General features: G+C 38.2%; 1 protein-coding gene across 3 annotated transcripts in view; it reads right to left on the minus strand.

Annotated features, from left to right (window-relative positions):
- Sf3b1 (splicing factor 3b subunit 1) overlaps nt 1-21,979 on the minus strand; it is a 41,158-nt gene that overhangs the window by 12,461 nt on the left and 6,718 nt on the right. The window contains exons 2-18 of one of the 3 annotated variants that reach the window (XM_021163741.2): nt 21,272-21,438; nt 18,655-18,759; nt 18,251-18,365; nt 16,361-16,440; nt 13,794-13,964; nt 9,309-9,546; nt 8,005-8,217; nt 7,643-7,764; nt 5,161-5,358; nt 4,973-5,074; nt 3,218-3,397; nt 2,859-2,945; nt 2,491-2,761; nt 2,086-2,231; nt 1,856-2,002; nt 1,473-1,598; nt 587-808 (exon numbers count right to left, since the gene is read on the minus strand). In XM_021163741.2, coding sequence (XP_021019400.1) covers nt 587-808; nt 1,473-1,598; nt 1,856-2,002; nt 2,086-2,231; nt 2,491-2,761; nt 2,859-2,945; nt 3,218-3,397; nt 4,973-5,074; nt 5,161-5,358; nt 7,643-7,764; nt 8,005-8,217; nt 9,309-9,546; nt 13,794-13,964; nt 16,361-16,440; nt 18,251-18,365; nt 18,655-18,759; nt 21,272-21,438 — 2,690 coding nt within the window. Of the gene's footprint in view, nt 1-586; nt 809-1,472; nt 1,599-1,855; nt 2,003-2,085; nt 2,232-2,490; nt 2,762-2,858; nt 2,946-3,217; nt 3,398-4,972; nt 5,075-5,160; nt 5,359-7,642; nt 7,765-8,004; nt 8,218-9,308; nt 9,547-13,793; nt 13,965-16,360; nt 16,441-16,746; nt 18,098-18,250; nt 18,366-18,654; nt 18,760-21,271; nt 21,439-21,979 lie in introns of those variants that run through there. The other 2 variants (XM_021163823.3, XR_015047012.1) reach the window with 2 other exon arrangements.

Raw genomic sequence — 21,979 nt, forward strand, 5'->3', positions numbered from 1 at the left:
TGGGCTGGAGAGATGGCTCAGCAGTTTAAGAGCACTGACTACTCTTCCAAAGGTCCTGAGTTCAAATCCCAGCAACCACATGGTGGCTTACAACCATCTGTAATGAGATCTGATGCCCCCTTCTAGTGTGTCTGAAGACAGCTACAGTGTACATATGTATAATAAATAAATAAATCTTTGGGCCATAGCAAGCAGGGCTGATCCAGTTCCCAGCAATGATAGGATGGCTCACAACCATCTGTACAGAGACAGTGTACTCATATACATTAAATAAATAAATAAATCTTTAAAAAAATATATAAAAGGGATATCTGCTTTTAAGAGTATGTTTTCAAAAAATAAAAGTAGGTTTTCTACATAAATGAAAGTCAATGGCAATATGCCACAATAATCAAGTTTGTGACAGGTCAGGGTGATGGCTCAGCTGGTAAAGTGCCTGCTTCCAAGCCTCATGCCCATGCCCCAGGAGACAAGTGGTGAAAGGAGACAACTGATCCCCAAAATCTCCTTCTAATTTTCACCCACACATATGCACACAAAATAATAAAATGTAAAAGCCAGAAATAAGGTGGTTGGCTGCCCTTACCTCTGTGGTCTGTTCTTGGAAAGCATAGAGAATACCATCAATCAGCTGCTCCTCAAGTTTATGGTCAATATCTGCTGCACCGAGATTGCCCATAATTTTCTCAATTGTCTCCATCACCATTTTCCTGTACTGCTCAGCTTCGTCCTTCAGATCATCAACAATCCTAGATATGATCTCTGCTGCACCCACTTTGTTTGCCAACTCCACAGTTGTGTCGACTAACTGAAAGACAAAACAAAACAAAACCCTTTAAATCTATTACTTTTCCAAGGAAATAAAACATACTCAACTTTCAATGTGAGAGCACCTAGATATGGATCGTTCAAATTCCATGTCAGTCTGGATGGACAAGGCCCAGGCCGGCCCAAAACCGGTAGATAAGACCCTATCTCCAATACAAAAACAATTCTAAGTAAAACTATACTTAGGTTTCAGCTAGCTAAAGCCTCAATTTACCAGACAAAACTATCAGCTCATAGTTTAGTACTGTTGAGCTGGGAGGCTGAGGCAGAAAGACCAAGATTTTGAGACCAGCTTCAGCTACAAAGTAAAATTTTATCTCAAAAAAAAAAGAAACAAACAGGGCTGTAGAGAAGGCTCAAAAGGTAAAAGGCACTTGCCAACAAATCTGAGAACCTTAGTTTAATCTCCATGATCCATCTGGAAGAGGTAACTCTTGCCTGCTGCTCTCTTCACACATCTCAGAGAGACAGACCAAACAGAAAGAATGGACTTAAAAAATTCCATCTCTTGTCACAGTAAAGTACATACAAGTATAAATTTTAAGACAATCAAAGCAAATTATAACATGTAATATGCATTCTAAGTAGGTAAAGAATTAGTCAAAAAGATTTATGAGAATCAAATTTTAGCAATAAAAGGTCACCTGTCGGTAATTTCTTCTATCCAAAGCCATTCTGTGTTGCCAAAAGTGTTTAAAGAAAGGTGGAAGAATCTCTGTTTTAATGTAGTTTGCTTCTACACCATCAGTTCCACAACACTGTTTCACCACCTATAAGGTTAATTAAAAAAATATATCAAATGCAGCACTGACAAAACACAAAACAATCCAACACAGTTATGAGTAGGTACCAATACCTAATTTTCATAATGCAATCCAAATTTTAGCAATGTATCTAACCATGTGTCTAAGTTGTAACTAGGTTTGATTTGTTTTTAATGTTATAAAGATCTCAACTTTGAACTTCCTAGAACACGCACAGCGTGCTAACAAACACACACCCACAAACTGAGCAACTACTTACTTACCTTCAAAACAATTTTCTTCATTTCTTCATCAGGAGACTGGAATTCTCGAATGAGGATTAACATCACTTCTCTAGTATAGTAGTTGGCATATTCTGCATCCATAAGAGGAATAAGATACCCTATAGCCTTCAAGAAAGCAGCCAGACCCTATTTAAAAATATACACACGTTAGTAAATTAAGTTTCGGTTATCTTACTAGCAACAAAAACTGGTCTAATGAGCAGATTCACCTTTCCTCTATGTTGGCGGATACCCTTCCATAGGGGCTTGAGCACAGAATCAAAAGACTCAATACCATAAGGAGTTGCTGCCTCAGCCAAAGCAGCAATGGCCAGAGCACTGATGGTCCGAACTTTCTGCTGCTCATCCACGAGACCTATACAATCAGACATAGTTATGAGTAGGTACCCACACCTAATTTTCATAATATAATCCAAATTTTAGCAATGTATCTAACCATGTATCCAAACTGCAATAATTTTTTTTTACAGTACATAAAATTTAGGCAGAGGTAATTTGTTAACAGAAAATATTACAAACCCCATTGCAAAATTTGAGTGAGAAAAGTCTTTCATTTAATTACACATACACCTCCCCCATCAGGACAGTTGATCTATAAAAGATACACCACTTACCATGTTCAATGATTTCAACTAAACTTCTGAGATGTGGCAAGATAGCACAGCCCATGAGAATGGCTATCTGTTGTACAATCTTAATACCAGTGTGCCTCGCTTGCCAAGACTTCTTGCTTTTGCACACAGCTTTTAAGAAAGGCAATAAAGAAGGGATGCCCAGGGCAGAGGCTACGACAGCAAAAGCTCTAGCTGTTGTGTTTCGGACATATTCATCCATGTTATCTATATCAGGTCTCATGGTAGAAATCATAGTAGCCAGACCAGCAGCCTAAAGGGAAAAGTGACAACAGCCACTTCAGTTAGTACCATTAATCCTCAACCCATCAAAAGACAAACTTCCTTTTCTAGGAATGTAATGTGAATACCTTTGCCAAATTAGAAATAATCTCTCGGCCTTCCACTCTAGCATAGTAATCTTCATCAATCAACAGTGGCTCGATAACCACAAGAATCTGAAAGAATTAAAAAAAAAAAGAGGAATTACATTTCCACATCAATTTATCAAAGACATTTGTTAATTGAGGGATAGGTTAAAGAATTTTAATTCCCTGGCAGTAATTGCACATTCCTTCAAGGGCAGCCTGGACTGCAGAACAAGTTCCAGGTCAGCCAGGGCTACACATACACACAAAGGAAAATAACAACTTCCAGATTCCACACAGTGGAAAATTAGAACCAGAAAAATAAAAGTTAAACCATTAAACACTACTTCAAACAAACCAACCTTGTGCACATACGGCCGCACCAAGTCATCAAGTTTATACAATATTCTATCAATAACTTTCACAAGTAAATGTCGCTCTTGATCCTCAAGTGTAGGGGACATCAATAGAGGAAGAATCTGGTTAAACAGTGGTCCAGCTCCAAATTCTCGAGCTTTATCAGTAATCTGACGTAAGGCAGCCTGAGGAAAATCAGAAAAATAAGAAACGTTATTTTTTTATGAGCAAACATTCTAAAGTGGCAATTTTCACCAGGAATAATAAATATACTGTATACTTTTACAGACAATTTACATACAGTAGTCTGAATTCGTTTCTGTTGAAATTGTTTTGATACTCAAACTCTTATCTAAGTTCAACATTAGCAACTCATTTTAAAAGGGCAATTCATTTAGTGGCAGGTGAGGGCCTAGAAGTAAAGGTGCATATATCACCAAGCCTAATAATGACTCTATTTCAATTCTGAGATCCAGACAACAAAAGGAGAGAACCAACCTAATTTTCATAATGCAATCCAAACATTGCAGACAACAAAAGGAGAGAACCAACTTCCAAAAGCTGTCCTCTGAACTCCATGTTTATCCTGGAGCATGGCCTACCTGTCCACTTGCACACATATCCTTGCACCGTGCATGCACACATGCATGTGTGTAACAAATAAATAGATGAGCATAAAAGAAAAAAGGCTAATTTAGAGGGCTAGCAAGACTGTTTCCTCAGTGGGTAAAAGGTACTGGCAGGTCACCAAGCCTGATGAGCATCTGAGCTTAATCCTCACAACCCAGAGAGTACAAGGAAAGAACTGATTCCTGCAAGGTATCCTGATCTTCCACTTGTGCTCCATGTGCACATGCCCATAAATAAGATTAAAAAAAAAAAAAAAGGATAATTGATAATTTAGCAGAGCTTTGGAACCATGTGCCATATGCCTCAGTTCTGCCTGAACAACCTCCTTCTATGTTCCAGCCACATTTGATGCTAATGTAGTAAGTCATATTATATTCCACAAAATACCTCTAGGTTCTAAACACTTTAAAGCTGTCAAGGAGAAAAAGAATTTAGCCTTCTCATATCCTTATCAGAATAAAAAATCCTTTGATTAGAAGAATTAAATTCACTGAGCCGGGAGTATAAGACTGTAATCCCAAGCAGCTACTCCAGAATAAGAGGATCCAAAGCTCAAGCCCTGCCTGAACAAGCTTATGACCAAGCTAAGCAACTTATCTACAAAGTCAAAGAACCAAGGCAGAAGAGTGTCATGTCTTATTCTGCTAACTCCATCACTTAGGTAACTAGGTTTCAAAAAGACTTGCTATTGGTCTAAATCCAGCCTGGGCTACGAGTTTCAGGGCAGTCTGGGATAGTTCAAGAACCTATCTCATTCATAACCAACAAAAATAATGAATGTAACAAAGCAAAAACCTAGAACTAGGAATCAGATGTGATACACACCTTCAATGTTTATTAAAAGAAATACATTATCTTTAATCTGAGCACTTGGGAACAAGAGGTCCTAGGCCAACCTGGTCTACCTATTATATATAGTAAATTACAAAACAAGTAGGACTATGTAGAGACCCTGTCTAAAAAAATAAAAAGCCAGGAAGTAGTGGTGCACACCTTTAATCCCAGCACTTGGGTGGCAGAGTCAGGCCAAATCACAGATCTCTGTGAATTTGAGGCCAGCCTGGTCTACAAAGTGAGTTCCAGGACAGCCAGGGCTACCCTGTCTTGATAAAAAAATAAATAGAACTTACCTTTCTCATTGGAGGTGTACCATTCTTAATTTTTAAAAGCAACTTCATTATTTTTCTTTCTTTTTGTTCTTCTGGACTAAGTGTTGATTCATCTACATCAACCTACAATAAAATTTCAAAAAGATCAAATTTATGATTTGTAACTCCCAAACAAAGAGCAATACTTTAGTTTTGCTATCACCACTTACCAATAGTTTATCAAAGTATTGAATGTCATCAGGTTTTAAAAATGGAAGATTCCCAGATGGCTGGTCATTGACACTTTTCATAGTTCTGTCTTCAGTTTGCATGTGGAAACCAGTCATTCCACCCAAAGGTGTAGGAGTTGCTGTCAGTTTTCGAGCTGGAGTTCGAATAGGAACATAACCAGCTGGAGGGGGAAGTACCTAAGAGAGTTATAAACATGTTAGTATAACAGCCTTGGCTTCATATACTCTTAAGAAACAGAATGAGTAGCATTTACACTTAAGAGATTTTACAATTTCAAGTTTACCTGAAGAAAATATATCCCACTATGCAATGTTACCTAATTAAGATTATTTATAGAAAATATTATTTGCTAATTAAAATTTAAGTGGAAAAGAAGAAAATATATGAAGCACTCTTTAAAAGATTCTCATCACCTTAACATGCTTGAAATATCAACATGTTGTCAAGCCAACATGTCAAACTAACAAAACTGGAAAATTTAAAACCCGATTCAGTGATTTCCTAAAAGACAGAAATTCTACAATTACTCATTTCAATGGAAATGAATATATGGTTTATGTAATAGATTAAAAAGATCATGCATATTACCATTTACATAAAGACCTAAATACTATAAAACATTTTTTAAGATTGAACTCTACAGATTTGACTTAAATACAGAAGAGTAAAACTAAAGTATCTGTCAAGACACTTTGAAAGAAACACCAAATTAAACCCATTGCAAAATGGAAAGTCTAAAACTATGAGTTCAAAGCTGTAAGAGTCTTTTGGTTGTTGCTGCTAATTACACTTTCTTGGGTGGGTCAATAAAGATTAACACAGGTCCTCTCTGAATATCCTTAGTTGTCATATCTAAAAATGTCAATGATAGATAGTTTAGTCCATGGGCAGCATGGACTATTGACTAAAGAAGAATTTATTCACTGAGTCTTACAGTATGTCAAACACATTGCTGTCACTCTACATTTAGGACCTAAAGGTGTATTTAAGATTTTAATTAGTAGACTCACAAAAGAACAAATGTCCCTCCTATTGGTATTAAGGAACCCAAGGACTATAATTAAGAAATATATTTATTAGATTGTCCACATACAGGAGGCTATAGGTGGCTTGGTTTTTAAAGTTTTGCTGATGAATGGTGATTAATCAAATCCTTGCCCTCCTGGGCAAATACTCTAGCACTAAGCAATATGACATGTGCATCTAAAGCAAATAATCTAATACTAGCTTAAGTGGAACTGGGGTAGCACACAAATCAGCACATTGTTTTGACAAAGTCAACAGAAAGGCTCTCTAAAGGCCATTCCTTGTAAGACTGAGATCTTGATTTGGACTCTAGCTATCATCACAGTCAGCTCTTTGCCAACAAGTAGTTCCATAATGATAAGTACTTAGTTCAAAATAAACTTCAATAAACCCAAGCTACAGAGTAAGGTCCTCTTGTAAAATAAAACAAAAAATAAATTTCAAATTATTGATAAAACAAACATTCTTTGTGTCACCATCAATCTATGTCATTTAGAGACACAGTTTTATTGAACTAACAAATAAAACCAGCATGTTATCTGAGCTCAGTCCCACAAAACTAATTTAGAGGTTCTCTAAGCACTGTCTGTGGACCTCCAGAAGCCCTTAAGATGCCTCACAGAAAGAGTAATAAATGCCAGTAGCATACCCTTCAAGACTCTGTGCCTTTAAAGTCACCTGGTCTGTACCTTGAATTGCAGGCCAGCCATGGTTACATATCGAGACACTGTCTCAAAAAGTAATGAAGTGTTTTGTTGTTGTTTTTTTTTAAAGCAGGTATTAGAAAAATGGCTTGGTGATTTAAAGCACTTGCACCTCAAAATCAGATCCCAGCACTCACAACTGCCTTTAATTCTACTGGAGGAATTACATTGGCTTCTCCAGAAACCTGCACATATTCACACATATAATTAAAAATAAAATAGTATTTTTAGACAGTTTTTAATTGTGTATATATGTGTGCCTGGATATAAGTTTGTACACTTGAGTACAGAGCCTGGAAGGTCAGCACAAGACCTCAGGTTTCCAAGAGATCATTACTGTTCTTTAAAGGCAATACATGTTCTTAACCACTGAGCCACTTCTCCAGCCCTCAAAATAAAAGTTTCTGCTGGGAGGGGTTTGAGGCAGAGTATCTCTTTGTAGCCCTGGATGGCCTAAAACTTGTTATCTGGACCAAACTGACCTCAAACTCAAGAGATTAGCCTACTTCTGACTCCAACCAATCATTAGGATTGCCAAAGTAATAAAAGCTCCATGTTACTTATTTCATTTCTACTACTTTTTCAAACTGAAATGCACTTAATACCTAAAAATATGAAATTAGTAAATTTCGGAAAGGCCAATGCTAATTTACCAGGCAACTTTTTTAACTAAATATTTAAAACTCATATCCTCAATACAACATAGTCATCATATATTCACTGCTAGTACCTTATATCCTTCTGGGAACATAGCGTCTAATTCTTCATCAGAAAGTGGGCGGTTTCGTTCATCAATTTCTCTCTCCCACCGCCAAGCCTGAAGCTGTTCAGGCGTCATGCTCATTATGTGACCTACCAAAAAAGCAAAATTGTTAATGACCAACAGTGTAAGACTTAGGCCCTTCAGATACAAAATAGTTAACATCAGTCCGTATCAAAGTTGTTTTTGCATTGCAAATGCAAATCAAGGCAGTTATATATTTATATTTACATTCTTAATAGAAAAGCCAGCATTTGTGGAACCCAGAAAAAAAAAAATCAGCAAAAAAAATTAAAACAGCTTTAAGAGAAAGAATGATGAAAAATTTGTACCTGGAGTGGGGGTAGCCATGTTCATGGCTGGTGTGCCAATTGGTGTTTTTCCTGGAGTCAGAACAGGAGTGCTTCCACCCATTTGACTAGCCGGCGTTTCATCCCAACGAGACTTTCTTTTACTTGCTCCAGGAGTTGGTGTTTCACCAATAGAGTCTCCACCTCGATCTGTTCGAGGAGTCTCAGCCCATCCACTTCCATGCCCAGGAGTATCTTCAAAGACAAAGGGTCAGTAAAACCACTCTATTAACACTTTTAAAACGCTGCTTCTCCTACATGCAATTCGATTAAGTTCAAAAGGAATATATTTCTAAAAAGAAGAGTTCAAGTTTTGCCCAGTATTTCTGTTTCCTTTTCACTGACTACAAAGCCAAAGATATGAACTAATGAGAAACAGAAAAACAAAACTTTCTTCATCCACACCTCACTGTTCATCTTGAGCCATGTTCCAGCTATTTTCACTATATAGCAAACACTACATTTAGGCAAATTTCTGAGACAGAACATAAAATGTAGCCTGGCAGAAGCCAGAAAGTAATGGGAGAAAGGAAAAACTTTATCTAAAGAATTCAGTATGTTTGGATCACTGAAAAAAACATAGAAGTGAATAGCAGTCAAAGTCATAACTGTGCAACACTGGAAATATTCTTAAAGCCACTAAATTGTGCACATTAAAAATGGCTAAAACGGGTGTATTTAAACACACACATACACCATACACACAGGAGGCTGAGGAAAGAAAGAAGGCCAATAGTATCCACAACAATTTTTTTTAAAGTTTAAAAAAAAAAAAAATTCTTCCTAAAATCTTCAGCCTCTTCAAAAGAGGGGAAAAGAATTGAGCACTATATTACCTAAGTTTTTTAAATTTTAGTTTAAACAAAGTTGAAGTGTGTTGCCTTTCTTTACTGTGTATGTTGGGGAGCACATGCCATGATACACATATGGAGGTTAGAGGTTACCTGTGGAGCTGGTGTCTCCTTCTACCATGTGGGTCCCAGGGATCACACCCTGGTCCTCCAGTTTGGTTGGTGGCAAGAGCCTTTACCTCTGAGCCACGTCACCAGTCCAAAGTCGAAAGGTTATTAAGAAAGGTTCTAACAGATTTCAGCTTGGGTACTGAGACAAACAGTACAAGAAAAACAAGTTTTATAAACTTGGTAGGTTTAGGCACATCCACATCAGCTGGTTATTTATATAGAAATTTATATTTATACTAGGAAATAAAGACCTCAGTCTGAAAACAAAATGCTGGAGTCAACACCTCATCCACACACTCATCTACACTCCACTAAAGTACCTACCTCTTTCTGTTTTGGGGGTCTCATCCCATCTGTTTTTACGAGCACTGGAAGTTGCACCACCATGGCCCGGGGTTGCATGGCCTGGTGTGTCGCCTCGCCCAGGAGTAGCAGCTCCCGCAGGTGTATGACTCGGTGTAGGGTCCCATATTTTTGAGCCTGGGGTTGCTCCAGGTGTTTCACTTCCTTTTGCACGACCCGGTGTCTCATCCCATCTTAAAGATGGGGTATGCCCAGGGGTCTGTACAAAGCAAAGGAATTTTGTTTCACATACCTATACACCTTAGAGATATAACTACAAATTTTCTGTTGCACAAAAAAAAAACAATAAATGTATCTTTCAGTGGAAGTTAGATATCATTTTGCTTACTGGCTTGCAAATGCTCATGATGAAAACCAATTTACAGCTTTCAGTTGGAACTGAACAATGTAAAAAGCACTAGATTAAAACACAAGGCTAGAGATGGCTCAACAGTTAAGAGCACTGGCTGCTCTTCCAAAGGACCCTGTTCAATTCCTAGCACCCACATAGCAACTTACAACTATCTGTAACTGCAGTTCCATAAGAATCAATACCCTCGTACAGACATAAATGCAGATAAAATATGCAAATTAAAATAAATAAAATTTTAAAGATACACAAAACATTCTGGGTTATAAACCTTTGTGAATATATATTGTGTTGGTAATTTGCCATGAGCTGCTTAAGCTTGTAAAAGATAACTCTGAAAGAGAAATAATCCCCATTTTGGACCCAAGCATGTTTGTCTCAAACTGTTTCCAAAACACATATCCTGGCTCAGGCTGACTCCCTTTTACTGTAACAAGAAGGCAGAATAGCAAAAGAGCCCAAAAATAAAACACTGTTCTTGAAAACAGCTTAAACGCCTGCCTATTACTTGCCCCATGATAAAAATGTCTGGCTGCAGGGCTGGAGAGATGGCTCAGAAGTTAAGAGCACTATCTGTTGTTCTTCCAGAGGTCCTGAGTTCAACTCCCAGCAACCACATGGTGGCTCACAACCACCTGCAATGGGATCTGCTGCCCTCTTCTGGCCTGCAGACATACATGCAGGCAGAACACTATATACATAATAAATCTTAAAAAAAAAAAAAAAAAGAAAAGAAAATCTGGCTGCAGCAGGAAAGCGAAGGCAGTTCCACCATAAGCAGCAGCTACCTGAAGAACTGAGCTAAGTGCCTCACTCTCTCCAGGTCATGTCTGCTGGATGTTGGTTGATATTACCTTTGTTCTCGTTTTCTCTCTCTCTCTCTCTCTCTCTCTCTCTCTCTCTCTCTTTTGGGTTTTTCGAGACAGGGTTTCTCTGTACAGCCCTGGCTGTCCTGAAACTCACTTTGTAGACCACGCTGGCCTCGAACTCAGAAATCCGCCTGCCTCTGCTGGGATTAAGGGTGTGCGCCACCACGCCCAGCTTTTGTTTTTTTTTTTAATATTATTTATTTATTTATTATATGTAAGTGCAATGTAGTGTGTCTTCAGATACTCCAGAACAGAGCATCAGATTTTGATACAGATGATTGTGAGCCACCACATGGTTGTGGGGATTTGAACTCAGGACCTTTGGAAGAGCAGTCAGCACTCTTAACCACTGGGCCATCTTACCAGCCCCACCTTTGTTCTCTTAACCAGGCTACTCCAGCTGTCTCTGTACTTGATTCTATGAAACCCTGATTCAATGAAGTTTTATTTACCTGCTGCACCTATCAATCTATTATTTGCCATGGTTCTTTGACTTCTCTTTTAAAAAAAAAAATATAAAAAAATTTGTAAATTGAGAAAAATAAATCATGCCAAAATAACCAGACCTAAAAGTCTACAAAGCTCACTAAACTTCTATATGGTTAGAACAGCCATTTGGAATGGAATCTATGTAGCTTTCTTTTACTCTTATAGGCTATATACTTAATAAGCTCATTGAAAACTGAAAGCAAAGCTACTGTAATAATCTCCAGATCTACAACTCCAATGCAAGACTTTCAGCTCTAAAATTAGTGCATCCCCAAACTGGATCCCTGAGACATAGAACCTCTGGGGAAGAAGGAATCCACATGTATTCTAATAAATACTTTAAAAAATATGTTATGAGCCAGAGAAAAGTGCATCTCTCTGAGTTCAAAGTCAATCTGGTTGAAATGAGTTTCAGGCAACCCAGAGCCACATAGTAAAACACAATCTTAAAGAAGCGGGGGGAGGGGGGTAGGAAAGCCAGGCGTTTTAATCCCAGCATTCGGGAGGCAGAGGCAGGCTAATTTCTGAGTTCGAGGCCAGCCTGGTCTACAAAGTGAGTTCCAGGACAGCCAGGGCTACACAGAGAAACCCTGTCTCGAAAAAAACAAAGACAAAAAAACAAAAGAAGAAGAAGAAGAAAAAGGTGATTTATTTGTATGCATGTGTTTGAGTACACACATGTCACTGAGCAAGCGTGGAGATCAGAGACTAACCCATGGGAGTGTAGTGTCTCTCTCTACCACGTGAATCCTGTATTTGGAACTCCCACTATCAAGCTGGGCAGCAAGCTCAGAGGGAAGAAAGATTAGAAGTGGATTTGAGTAATTTATCCAAGAATGTAAAAGAGCTCTGAATCTCCAGTGTCTTGGTGGTGGCAGGGGCTTGGGGGGGTGGGGTGTAAATTATTCTGAGACAAGATAACCCAGAAACTCATAATCCTCCCTCACTCTCACCACACTAGCTAATAAGGATTTTTATTCATGATGGGAAAACAAAAATGATTCTGGATAGAGGTATGTGGATTTCTGAGTTCAAGGCTAGCCTGGTCTACAGAGCTAGTTTCAGGACAACCAAGGCTACACAGGGAAACCCTGTCTCAAAACTGTAACAACAAAAACCTCTGGATTAGGTAAGTAATGAATTATTCACAAACTTAATTTGCCCTTCCTATGCAAAAGCAAAAAAAAAAAAAAAGGTGGTACTATGAATCTTGCTGCCATGCATTCTATTTTTTCCATAAATGAGCAAAAAAGAAAGGTAAGTCTAAGTCTTAATTACTTTTCTAGAAACACATAAACTCAGCTCAAGAAGACTTAGCAGTTAAGACCATTTAACTATGAGAAGGAAATTGTTGCCTAGAGAGCTAAAGGAAAACCTGATGCAGCTTAAAAAAAAGGGGGTGGTCAAGGCTGAAAAGAACAAGAAAAAAGAGGAAGATGATGAAGAGGACAAAGAAGATGAGGAAGAAGAGGAGAAAGAGGAGGAGGAGGAAGATGAGGAAGAAGAGGAAGATGAGGAAGAAGAGGAAGATGAGGAAGAGAAAGAGGAGGAAGAAGGGGAGGAGGAAGAGGAAGAAGACGAGGAAGAATAGGAAGAAGAGGAAGAAGAGGAGGAAGAAGAGGAGGAGGAAGAAGAAGAAGAAGAAGAAGAAGAAGAAGAAGAAGAAGAAGAAGAAGAAGAAGAAGAAGAAGAAACAAGAAGAAGAAGAAACAAGAAGAAGAAGAAACAAGAAGAAGAAGAAACAAGAAGAAGAAGAAACAAGAAGAAGAAACAAGAAGAAGAAGAAAAACTGGTTCTAGCACAGTTTCTTTTTCTTGTCTGTAAAGCATTTAGGCCCGGCAGTGGTGGCACACACCTTTAATCCTAGCACTCGGGAGGCAGAGACAGGCAGATTTCGAGGCCAGCCTGGTCTACAGAGTGAGTTCCAAGACAGCCAGGGCTACACAGAGAAATCCTGTCTAAAAAAAAAAGCATTTAACCCCTCCTGTACACAATTTGCTCCTTTTAAGGAAAAAAAATTGTAATGTAAGGCTGTGTAAGATTTGTTTTTAAACTGTACAATGTCTTTTTTTGTATAATTAACACACTACTGAATGTGTCTTTAGATAGCCCTGTCCTGGTGGTATTTTCAATAGCCATTAACCTTGCCTGGTACAGTCTGAGGGTTGTAAATTGGCATGGAAATTTAAAGCAGGTTCTTGTTGGTGCACAGTACAAATTAGTTATATATGGGGACAGTAGTTTGGTGGCTGCTTTGTTGACATTCTGAATGCTTCTAAGTAAATACAATTTATTTTTATTAAAAAAAAAAAAAGTTCCAGGCTGGCCAGGGCCACAAAGAAAAACATGCCTCCAAGAAAAAAATAAGATAAAAAACACAAATAAAATTAAACTAAAAAAGAACATTCCATTCCTCAACATATGAACTGGTCTAGGTCTCAAAGCCTTATTAAGGTATTGAAGTTGTAAGCCCTAATGTGACCGACTTTGGAGGCTGGGGATATTCAAGGTTAGATGAAACAGAAGACTGAGGGAAAAGTTATGAGAAAACAGTGACAAAGTATTCTCCCCAGACAACAATCCTGCTAGCACTTCATCCTCTACTTCAAACCTCCATTATTGAGAAATAATGGACATAAAGTTAAGCCATCTAGTCAATAGTAACTTGTTTTACAAGCCCAAATATAAACAGTCCATAGAGAAAAATATGAAAATAGCAATAAAAAAATAAAAGATTACCTCTGCCTGATCCCAACTTGATAGCTTTTTGGGAGTGGCACCAGGAGTCTGGTCAGCGGTTTGATCCCAGCGCCGTTTTCGTTTTGAGGGAGGCTGGGATGCTGCTGCTCCATTGACGACTTTTAGTTCTCCAGCTTTAGCTTTTTCTGCTAGTTGTTGCCTAATTTCTCTCTGAAAAACATTTCAAACAGCAAATCATTTGATTAGATGGAAGAAACTCAAGTAGCTTATGCCTACCAAGCATGCTTAAGATCCTAGTCAATCCCCAGCACCAGAAATAGAATAAAAATGCTTTAAGTTTTAATTGTACTAGCATAATCATTTCTTTTCAATGAGCTATTTAGTATTCCATTCTCAGCAGGATGGGTGGTGATGGTGCACGCCTTTAATCCCAGCACTGGGAGGCAGAAGCAGAAGATCTCTCTAGGACAGCCAGGATTATAACAAAACTGTCTCCAAAGCAATGGGGAAAAGAAAAAAAAGAAAAAAAAAACACTCTTGAGCTGGAGAGATGGCTCAGAGGTTAAGAGCACTGTCTGCTTTTCCATAGGTCCTGAGTTTAATTCCCAGCAATCACATGGTGGCTCACAACCATTTGTAATGAGATAAGGTGCCTTCTTCTGGCCTACAGGCATACATGCAGGCAGAACGTTGTATACATAATAAATAAATAAATCTTTAAAAAAAAAAACTCATTCTGTTCCTAGTGATATCATTCCTTATCTTTAATATTGTGTGTGTGTATACACACACAGTATTAGCTTTCTTTCTAAACAGTACATATGCAACAGCCTATGTTTTGAAGCTAGGGAAAGTTAAGTCTTTTTTTTGTTTGTTTGTTTTTCGAGACAGGGTTTCTCTGTGTAGCCCTGGTGGTCCTGGAACTCACTCTGCAGACCAGGCTGGCCTCGAACTCAGAAATCCGCCTGCCTCTGCCTCCCGAGTGCTGGGATTAAAGGCGTGCGCCACCACGCCCGGCGCGAAAGTCTTATTGAAAAATAAAACCTCTAGTCAGTGAGGCTAGTGAAGTTAGTCTTGTAATTGCCCTAATCAGTAAGTAAATATTCACTTAGCAGAGAACTGAAAAATATGCAACTGAAAGTTTTTAAGACTCAAGACACAAAAATAAGCCAGGTGCAGTAGCACATGCCTATGATCCATAGACTAGGCAGGCATATTGGTTTGAATTCAAGACTAACCAAGGAGTTAGTTCTAGCCCAGTCAGGAATACATAGCAAGACTCTTATCTCAAAAATCGAAAAGAACTAGAAACATGAAAATAAAACTTAGTGTCATGATAAATGCATTTAATTCACCGTTTCTTTTTAAAATGAGATTCCAGTTCCCTTTAAATCACCTAACAAACCCTACTTTTATTATTAATAAAGATAAAGGAGCTATTACAACAAGCCAAGGGAATCTTAGTGATGTATACCTGTCATTCCTTAACACTCAGGAGACTGAGGTAGGAGCATCAGCCTATGACTATGAGGCTACAGAGTGATTTCTAGGTTAGCCTGGGCTACAGGAAGACCCTACTTCATTCAAACAACAATAAAAAGATTAGGACCAGCGATGGCAAGACGGCTCATTTGGTAATAGCACTTTCTGTTACCAAGTCCGATAATCCCTGGAACGCTCTTGGTAGAACTCTTGCCAGTTGTCCTTTGGCTTCCACAAGCACACCATGGCATGTACCAAGCATGCACACACAAATAAATGTAATGAGAAAACCAAAAATACAAAAACAGTTGAGGGTTGGCATGTTAGCATTGCATTCATGTTAGCACAGAACTATCTCTCTAAGCCAAAAGGAATATTTAAAATTCTCTATCTATTGCCAAACCCAATCTCCAGTAAATATTCATCAAAAACTAATGTGACCACTAGCTTCATGAGGTATGCTAGTAACCTCCCTTAGACACCTCCCTAGGCAAGCAGGCACACACAGGAAGCCAGGGAACGCCAGGAAATCAAAATAGCAAGTGTCAAGGGCCATATAATTCTGGCATTTTTTTTTTAACTTTCTATGATTGATTGAACTACAGTCCAATTGTTCACACCTTTAACTCAAGCACTTCAGAGGGTGGAGCAGGCAGATCTAAGTTTTAGGTCAGCCAGGGCTACATGAGACCACCTTTTAAAAATAATTTAAAAGCTGGACGTGGTGGCACACGCCTTTAATCCCAGCACTTGGGAGGCAGAAAGGCAGGCAGATTTCTGAGTTCGAGGCCAGCCTGGTCTACAAAGTGAGTTCCAGAACAGCCAGGGCTATACAGAGAAACCCTACCTCGGAACACCCCCCCCCCCAAAAAATAAAAAGCTAGGCAGTGTAGCACACAACTTTAAGCCTAGCACTGGAGAGACAAGTGGATCTCTGAGTTCAAGACCATCCTCTCTCCAGAGTGAGTTCCTGCACAGCCAGGGCTACACAGAGAAACCCTCTCTCAGGGGTGGAAAAAGCAAAAAAATTATTGCTATGAACATCAAATCCTAGATAAATATAAAATTCTCTCAAATGTTCTGACATTATTTCACAACCATTACACTGAGAAAGCAGTTCCTACCTCTTCCTTAGTCAAATGTTGTTCTCGCATAACATCCATGTAGGTTCTAGCATTCATTTTAGGATCAGGGGTCTTCCCTCCTGCAGAAAAGAACAGCAACAGGACAAGAGTACAATAAATAAAGGGTATTAGGTTCAATTGATTTCTCTGCCCTGCTCTAATATTATGTTATTCCATAATCATTTAATTTAGTTTTTGATGGAAAACTTTGATAATTATACATCTTACTTTTTTATTGAGTTTGCTGATCAATTTAACCTGTTTGAACACAAACATATCTACAGCAGTTTAAAACAATTATTTTAATGCATATAGAAAGCAAAATGACAGCACAGTTTAGTCTTCAGAAGTGATGGGTTCCTGGGTTGCTAATCCGGAATACGTACACTTTCGTGCCTTTGTCTCCATCAGCAGTTCTGACTTCAAGCAGCAGAATAGAAGCCTAGAAAATTATCTCTTTACCATTAGTAACACTTTGGAAAGATATTTATATTCAAAACATTACCTGTTGCAAGCTGTTAAAATCCTGACTACAGTAACTGACTAACATTAAGTTCTTCATACAGTGATCTAAACAGTTGTAACTTAGAAACTCTGATTATAAAAAAATAAACCTACAATCATATTCTCATGTCACATTACTAAAAGGGCTTCGTGCTTTTTAGTTTTTTCCTTGACCCAAAATATAATTCTATTTCTTAGAAAGTACAATCACAACTGGAAACATACAACTTAAGATATATTATTCTACCAGTTACTACAATGCACACAAAAGAAAAGTGGTGTACAAAGAGATGTGTTAGTCTCTTGGTTAAAATTTCAGTATTTGCTTTTCAAATTGCAAAATATCTTAAAGAAGCCCAAACAGTACATAACAAGAACCACAAAGGCACACTATGCTTTAGAAAAGTGATAATAGCTATACAAGTAGTATAGCATTAAAATTTAGGACAAAATAATAAAATTCTAAGACATCTCCTATGCTGACGATCATGCCCAATTGGTAGTGTCATTCTTTCTAACACTAGCTCTGATAAGACTTCCTTTGGAATACTTTTTCACCATAATCTAGAGAGGATGTGTTGAACTGCACCCTTAAGAATGCAGACAGGACTGGCATATAGCAGTACTGCTGTAGGAAAGAAATTAAGGACAGTTAGTATGGGCCTGTGAATTCTGACATACATGTTTAAATCAATTACAATTATGCAAGTAAAGCAAAGAATATCCCTATTAATTCATGCAGGCTGAAAGTCTAATTTGTAAACCTGCAGCAGAATCTAATTTTAAGAACAGGCACTTAGTTTTGATGGTGGGACTCACTCACCTGAGGAAATCTTCCATCAGGCTCACTATGCCCCTTGCACACTACAATTAGCAAAACAGACTCCAACTATTAAACACCAAAGTCTTTGTATACAGCTCTGTTTTAACTATATAAAGTTGACTAGAGCAAAGTAGGTGCATTTACTAAGCTATAACAATAAGGGGAACTAGTGTGAGAAATAGTTTCTCAAAAGTAACAATCCAAAACTCTAGAATTTGGAATGAAAACTTTGCAATAATTTGAAAGTATTTTGAGCAGAAAAACACATTTGTTCAAAGTATACCAAGAGTACCCAAAACAAAAGTAAAAGAAAAACCTTTAACCCTTTGCGTTTCTATGGCATTGGCTCATTATTTTCTTGTCCTTCTACCTGGAAAGAAAACTTGCATTATAAAGATGAAGAATATGGGATCTTTGACTTCAACCAAATCTATACAAATCTATAAAGGGGTCTTTAAAAACGAAAAGCAAATTCATAAGCATGCCAAAAAAAATCAAAGGGCTAAAGACAAGGTAATTAAAATAAATTTCTGAATACTTATAGAAAAGTGGGAAAGAATTACCATCTGCAAAAGGATCAAGACGCTCTGGGGAAATTATCATGGTCCGCCTATGTTTTTTGTATTCATCTTCCCGATCTGCAATCTTTGGAGGACGATGCTCAGCAAATGGATCATACTGAAAAAAAGGCACATCTCATTTTAATACCCACTCTATTAAAAAAAGGAACCCCTCCTCACCACACACACAAATGAATAAACCATTATTTAAGACAAAAAAAAAGTGTGTGTGGCTGATCAGTTTCCAAAATTCCAGGTTTGGCTTAATGACTGCCTTTACAAAACAATTATTTCTGACTCCCCCAAGTCAGCTCTTCTCTTAAAACATTCTCAGAACTGCTAAAATTCCTGTGCTCCCATGGAAACTCACTCCCTTTTTGTAAGCTGAATAAGCTGCGAGGCGTCACCTGTTCTGTTGACTGTGGTATATCATTAAGCAATGCCACGGGGGCATGATATCCAGGCTTCTTCTGCCCGAGCAAGCTGGTGGATGATGAGTAGTCGTCGTCATCCTGCAAACAAACACCCAAAAGGTCACAACATAAAAATCAACACGACAAAATTTGTTATTTGACAACTACCATGAGTTTATTTGGAACTCTTAAGTTTTATTTAACCACAGAAACAATTCAACAATAATTGTTATCAAAGGTATTAACTTCCATAAAACATGTTTACACATCATTATACACTCATACATTCTACTTTAAAATAAAATGTTTCTTAATTCTAGAACATACAGCCATCACTGTCTTTCACTACTAGGTAAGAAAACCAAGTGCTATAGCCAAGTATGGTCATGCCAACACAGAATTCCTAATCCTAGGACTTGGTTAAGGCAGAGACATGAAGATTCTAAGTATGAGATCAGTGTAAACTAGAGTATCAAAATTGTCTCAAAACACATGCAAATATGAGAGAGAGCAAGAGACAAGAGACACATAAAGATAGTATATGCAAGAAGACACCCTCTGAAAAACTAGTCTCTAGAATTTCACTCTTGGGACAATCATATAAACACATTTCTATCAAGTGGGAAAGAAAAGTGCCAGTGATCAAGATATGACTTGAATTTTATAAAAATAACCAGGTTGAGCCAGGCATGGTTGAGGGGCACACACCTTGAATCCCAGTGCATGAGAGGCAGAAGCAGTTAGGTCTCTGAATTTAAGGCCAGCCTGGTCTACATAGTAAGCTGGAGGCTACCCAAGGTTATATAGTAAGATCCTATTTCTAAATAAAATTAACAACAACAAAAACTCTTCATGGGGGATGGAGAGATGGCTCAATGGTTAAGAGCACGGACTCTTCTAGAGGTCTTAAGTTCAATTCCCAGCAATCACATGGTTGCTCACAACCATCTGTAATGGGATCTGATGCCCTCTTCTGGTGTGTCTGAAAAGAGCAACTATGTCCTCATGTACATATAATAAATCTTTTTTTTAAAAAAATCTTCATAACCAGTATAAAGTATCAAAAAGTAATCACATAAAACCCATTAAATAACTGTATCAACAAATCTGACTGTTTAACAGATTCCTCTGAAGGTTCAGAAACTCTCCAGAAGAGAGGGAAGAAAAATTTAAGAGGCATACTGGAAAGGATAGGGTAACAGTGTCTTCTGGACATGAGAGGACTGCTGTCCTCAGAGCTGCCTGCACAAGACTAAACCAGTCAGGACTGCAGCATGGGGGCAGACTTCATGAATTTCAACCTCTAGCTGAGGAGCTACTGACAGCTGATGACTTCTGAGGGGAAGTTTTAAGGGTATGGCTGCCATAGCACAGTAGATGTTCCACACCCATGAGTATGTTAGCAGCACAAACTAGACTCAATAAGTTATTTTTTAAAAAGGAGACAGAGTTGGAAGGTCATGAGGTGAGTCTGGGAAGAGTTAGGAAGAGGAGGAGGTGGTGAATAAGATCAAGATATAATGTAATCAAATATGAAATTTCCAAGAATAAAAATAACATATTTAATTTTTAAAAAAACTGAAATAGATACAACAGATCAAGAAAAAGTTAAGCTAAGTATAGTGGCACAAGCCTATAATCCAGCACCCTGACAGACCTATAAGGAGAGCCTGTCTCAAAACAACAATAACAAAAATACATAATTTAAAGGGTTGGTTAAATGTCGGGCGTGGTGGAACACGCCTTTAATCCCAGCACTCGGGAGGCAGAGGCAGGCGGATTTCTGAGTTCGAGGCCAGCCTGGTCTACAAAGTGAGTTCCAGGACAGCCAAGGCTACACAGAGAAACCCTGCCTTGAAAAACCAAAAAAAAAAAAAAAAAAAAAAAAAGGGGGGGGGGGGTTGGTTAGCCAAGTGGTAAAGCATTTGTTAGAATGAACAAGACCTGAAGCTTCATCCAAAAACAGAAGTCAAATCTCAAAAAAATATTTACAGTCAGTTCAGTCACGTCTTCCATAGGGTACTTCAGACAGGATTAGGGAACAAGAATTTAAATCATAAATGATGTGAAAATGCTTTATATATCATCTTAACAATATTCAGATAATAAGTCTTCCACAAAATATTCAAAACTGGGCACTTTAGGAGGTATCTAAGGGCACAGTGAGGACCCCAGTATTAAGCAGGCAATAACAGGCTTGCTGTGAAACACTGTACCTAACAACCAGGGAGGATTATTGTAGCATGCCTCTTTAGTCCCAGCAGTTGGAAGACCGACAGGTAGAGTCTTGAGGCCAGCATGGTCTACTACATAAAGGATCACATAGTGGCAGGTATGTGTGTAGATGGGTCTATATATCCAGTTCCAGGCTAGCTAGGAAAACACACGCACACATACGCACAGAAAGACAGAGACACACACACACACAGAGAGAGAGAGAGGGGGGGGGGGAGTACAAGAGAGTGTGTATGTGTGTGTCTGTTTTCCCTCTGTGTTATTAACTGTTTCTCTCCATTTAACCATCACCTCAAACAGAAAATTCCCCTATTTATTTTCTCTCAAAAACCAACATAAACAAAAGTCCTTGCCTCCTAGATAATCTGTAACTTACATCTTCAAGTTCAGTTGCAGCAATTGATGTCACATAGCCAGCAAATCTGCTATCACTTCCACCATAAATTTCTTGGTCATAATAACCTGTGGAATCAAGGCCCACTCCTTGGGCTTCATCAAGAGCTGCCTTCTTGCCTTGAATTTCTCGAATCTGTGCTTCGATATCTGTAAGAAAGAAAACAATTTCATGTTTTAAAGAGCTCTCAGTATAATTTATCTCCTTACTAGATCTTTTCAAAATATCCTGAAACAGAAAATTTTAGTAAGAGGTTAAGAGCTAGCTGTAAAGTACATCTACACATATATCTCCTTACCTCATCAGGTGACAGGAACACAAAGCTGATTTACTATCTCAACTTTCCCTAACCATTAGGATGGGCTATATAATCTCAAAATTCTAAACCTTCCCCCACGTGAAAATTAAAGCTACTTTAAAATATGTATTTTTGAGTGGCTTGAAGAAATGGCTCAGCGGTGAAGATCACTGACTGCTCTTCCAAGGGTCCTGAGTTCAATTCCCAGGAACCACATAGTAGCACAACCATCTGTAATGGGATCTGATGCGCTCTTCTGGTGTATCTACAGTACTCACATACATAAAATACATAACTCCTTTAAAAATATATGTATTTATTACTAGCATGCACAAATGTGTAGGTCTGATACTCGGAAAACTCGGAAAAAAGTTTTCTACCTTTTTGCATGG

Source organism: Mus caroli, unplaced genomic scaffold, assembly GCF_978045245.1.
Source record: "Mus caroli unplaced genomic scaffold, Mus_caroli_1 scaffold_1, whole genome shotgun sequence".
NCBI lineage: Eukaryota > Metazoa > Chordata > Mammalia > Rodentia > Muridae > Mus > Mus caroli.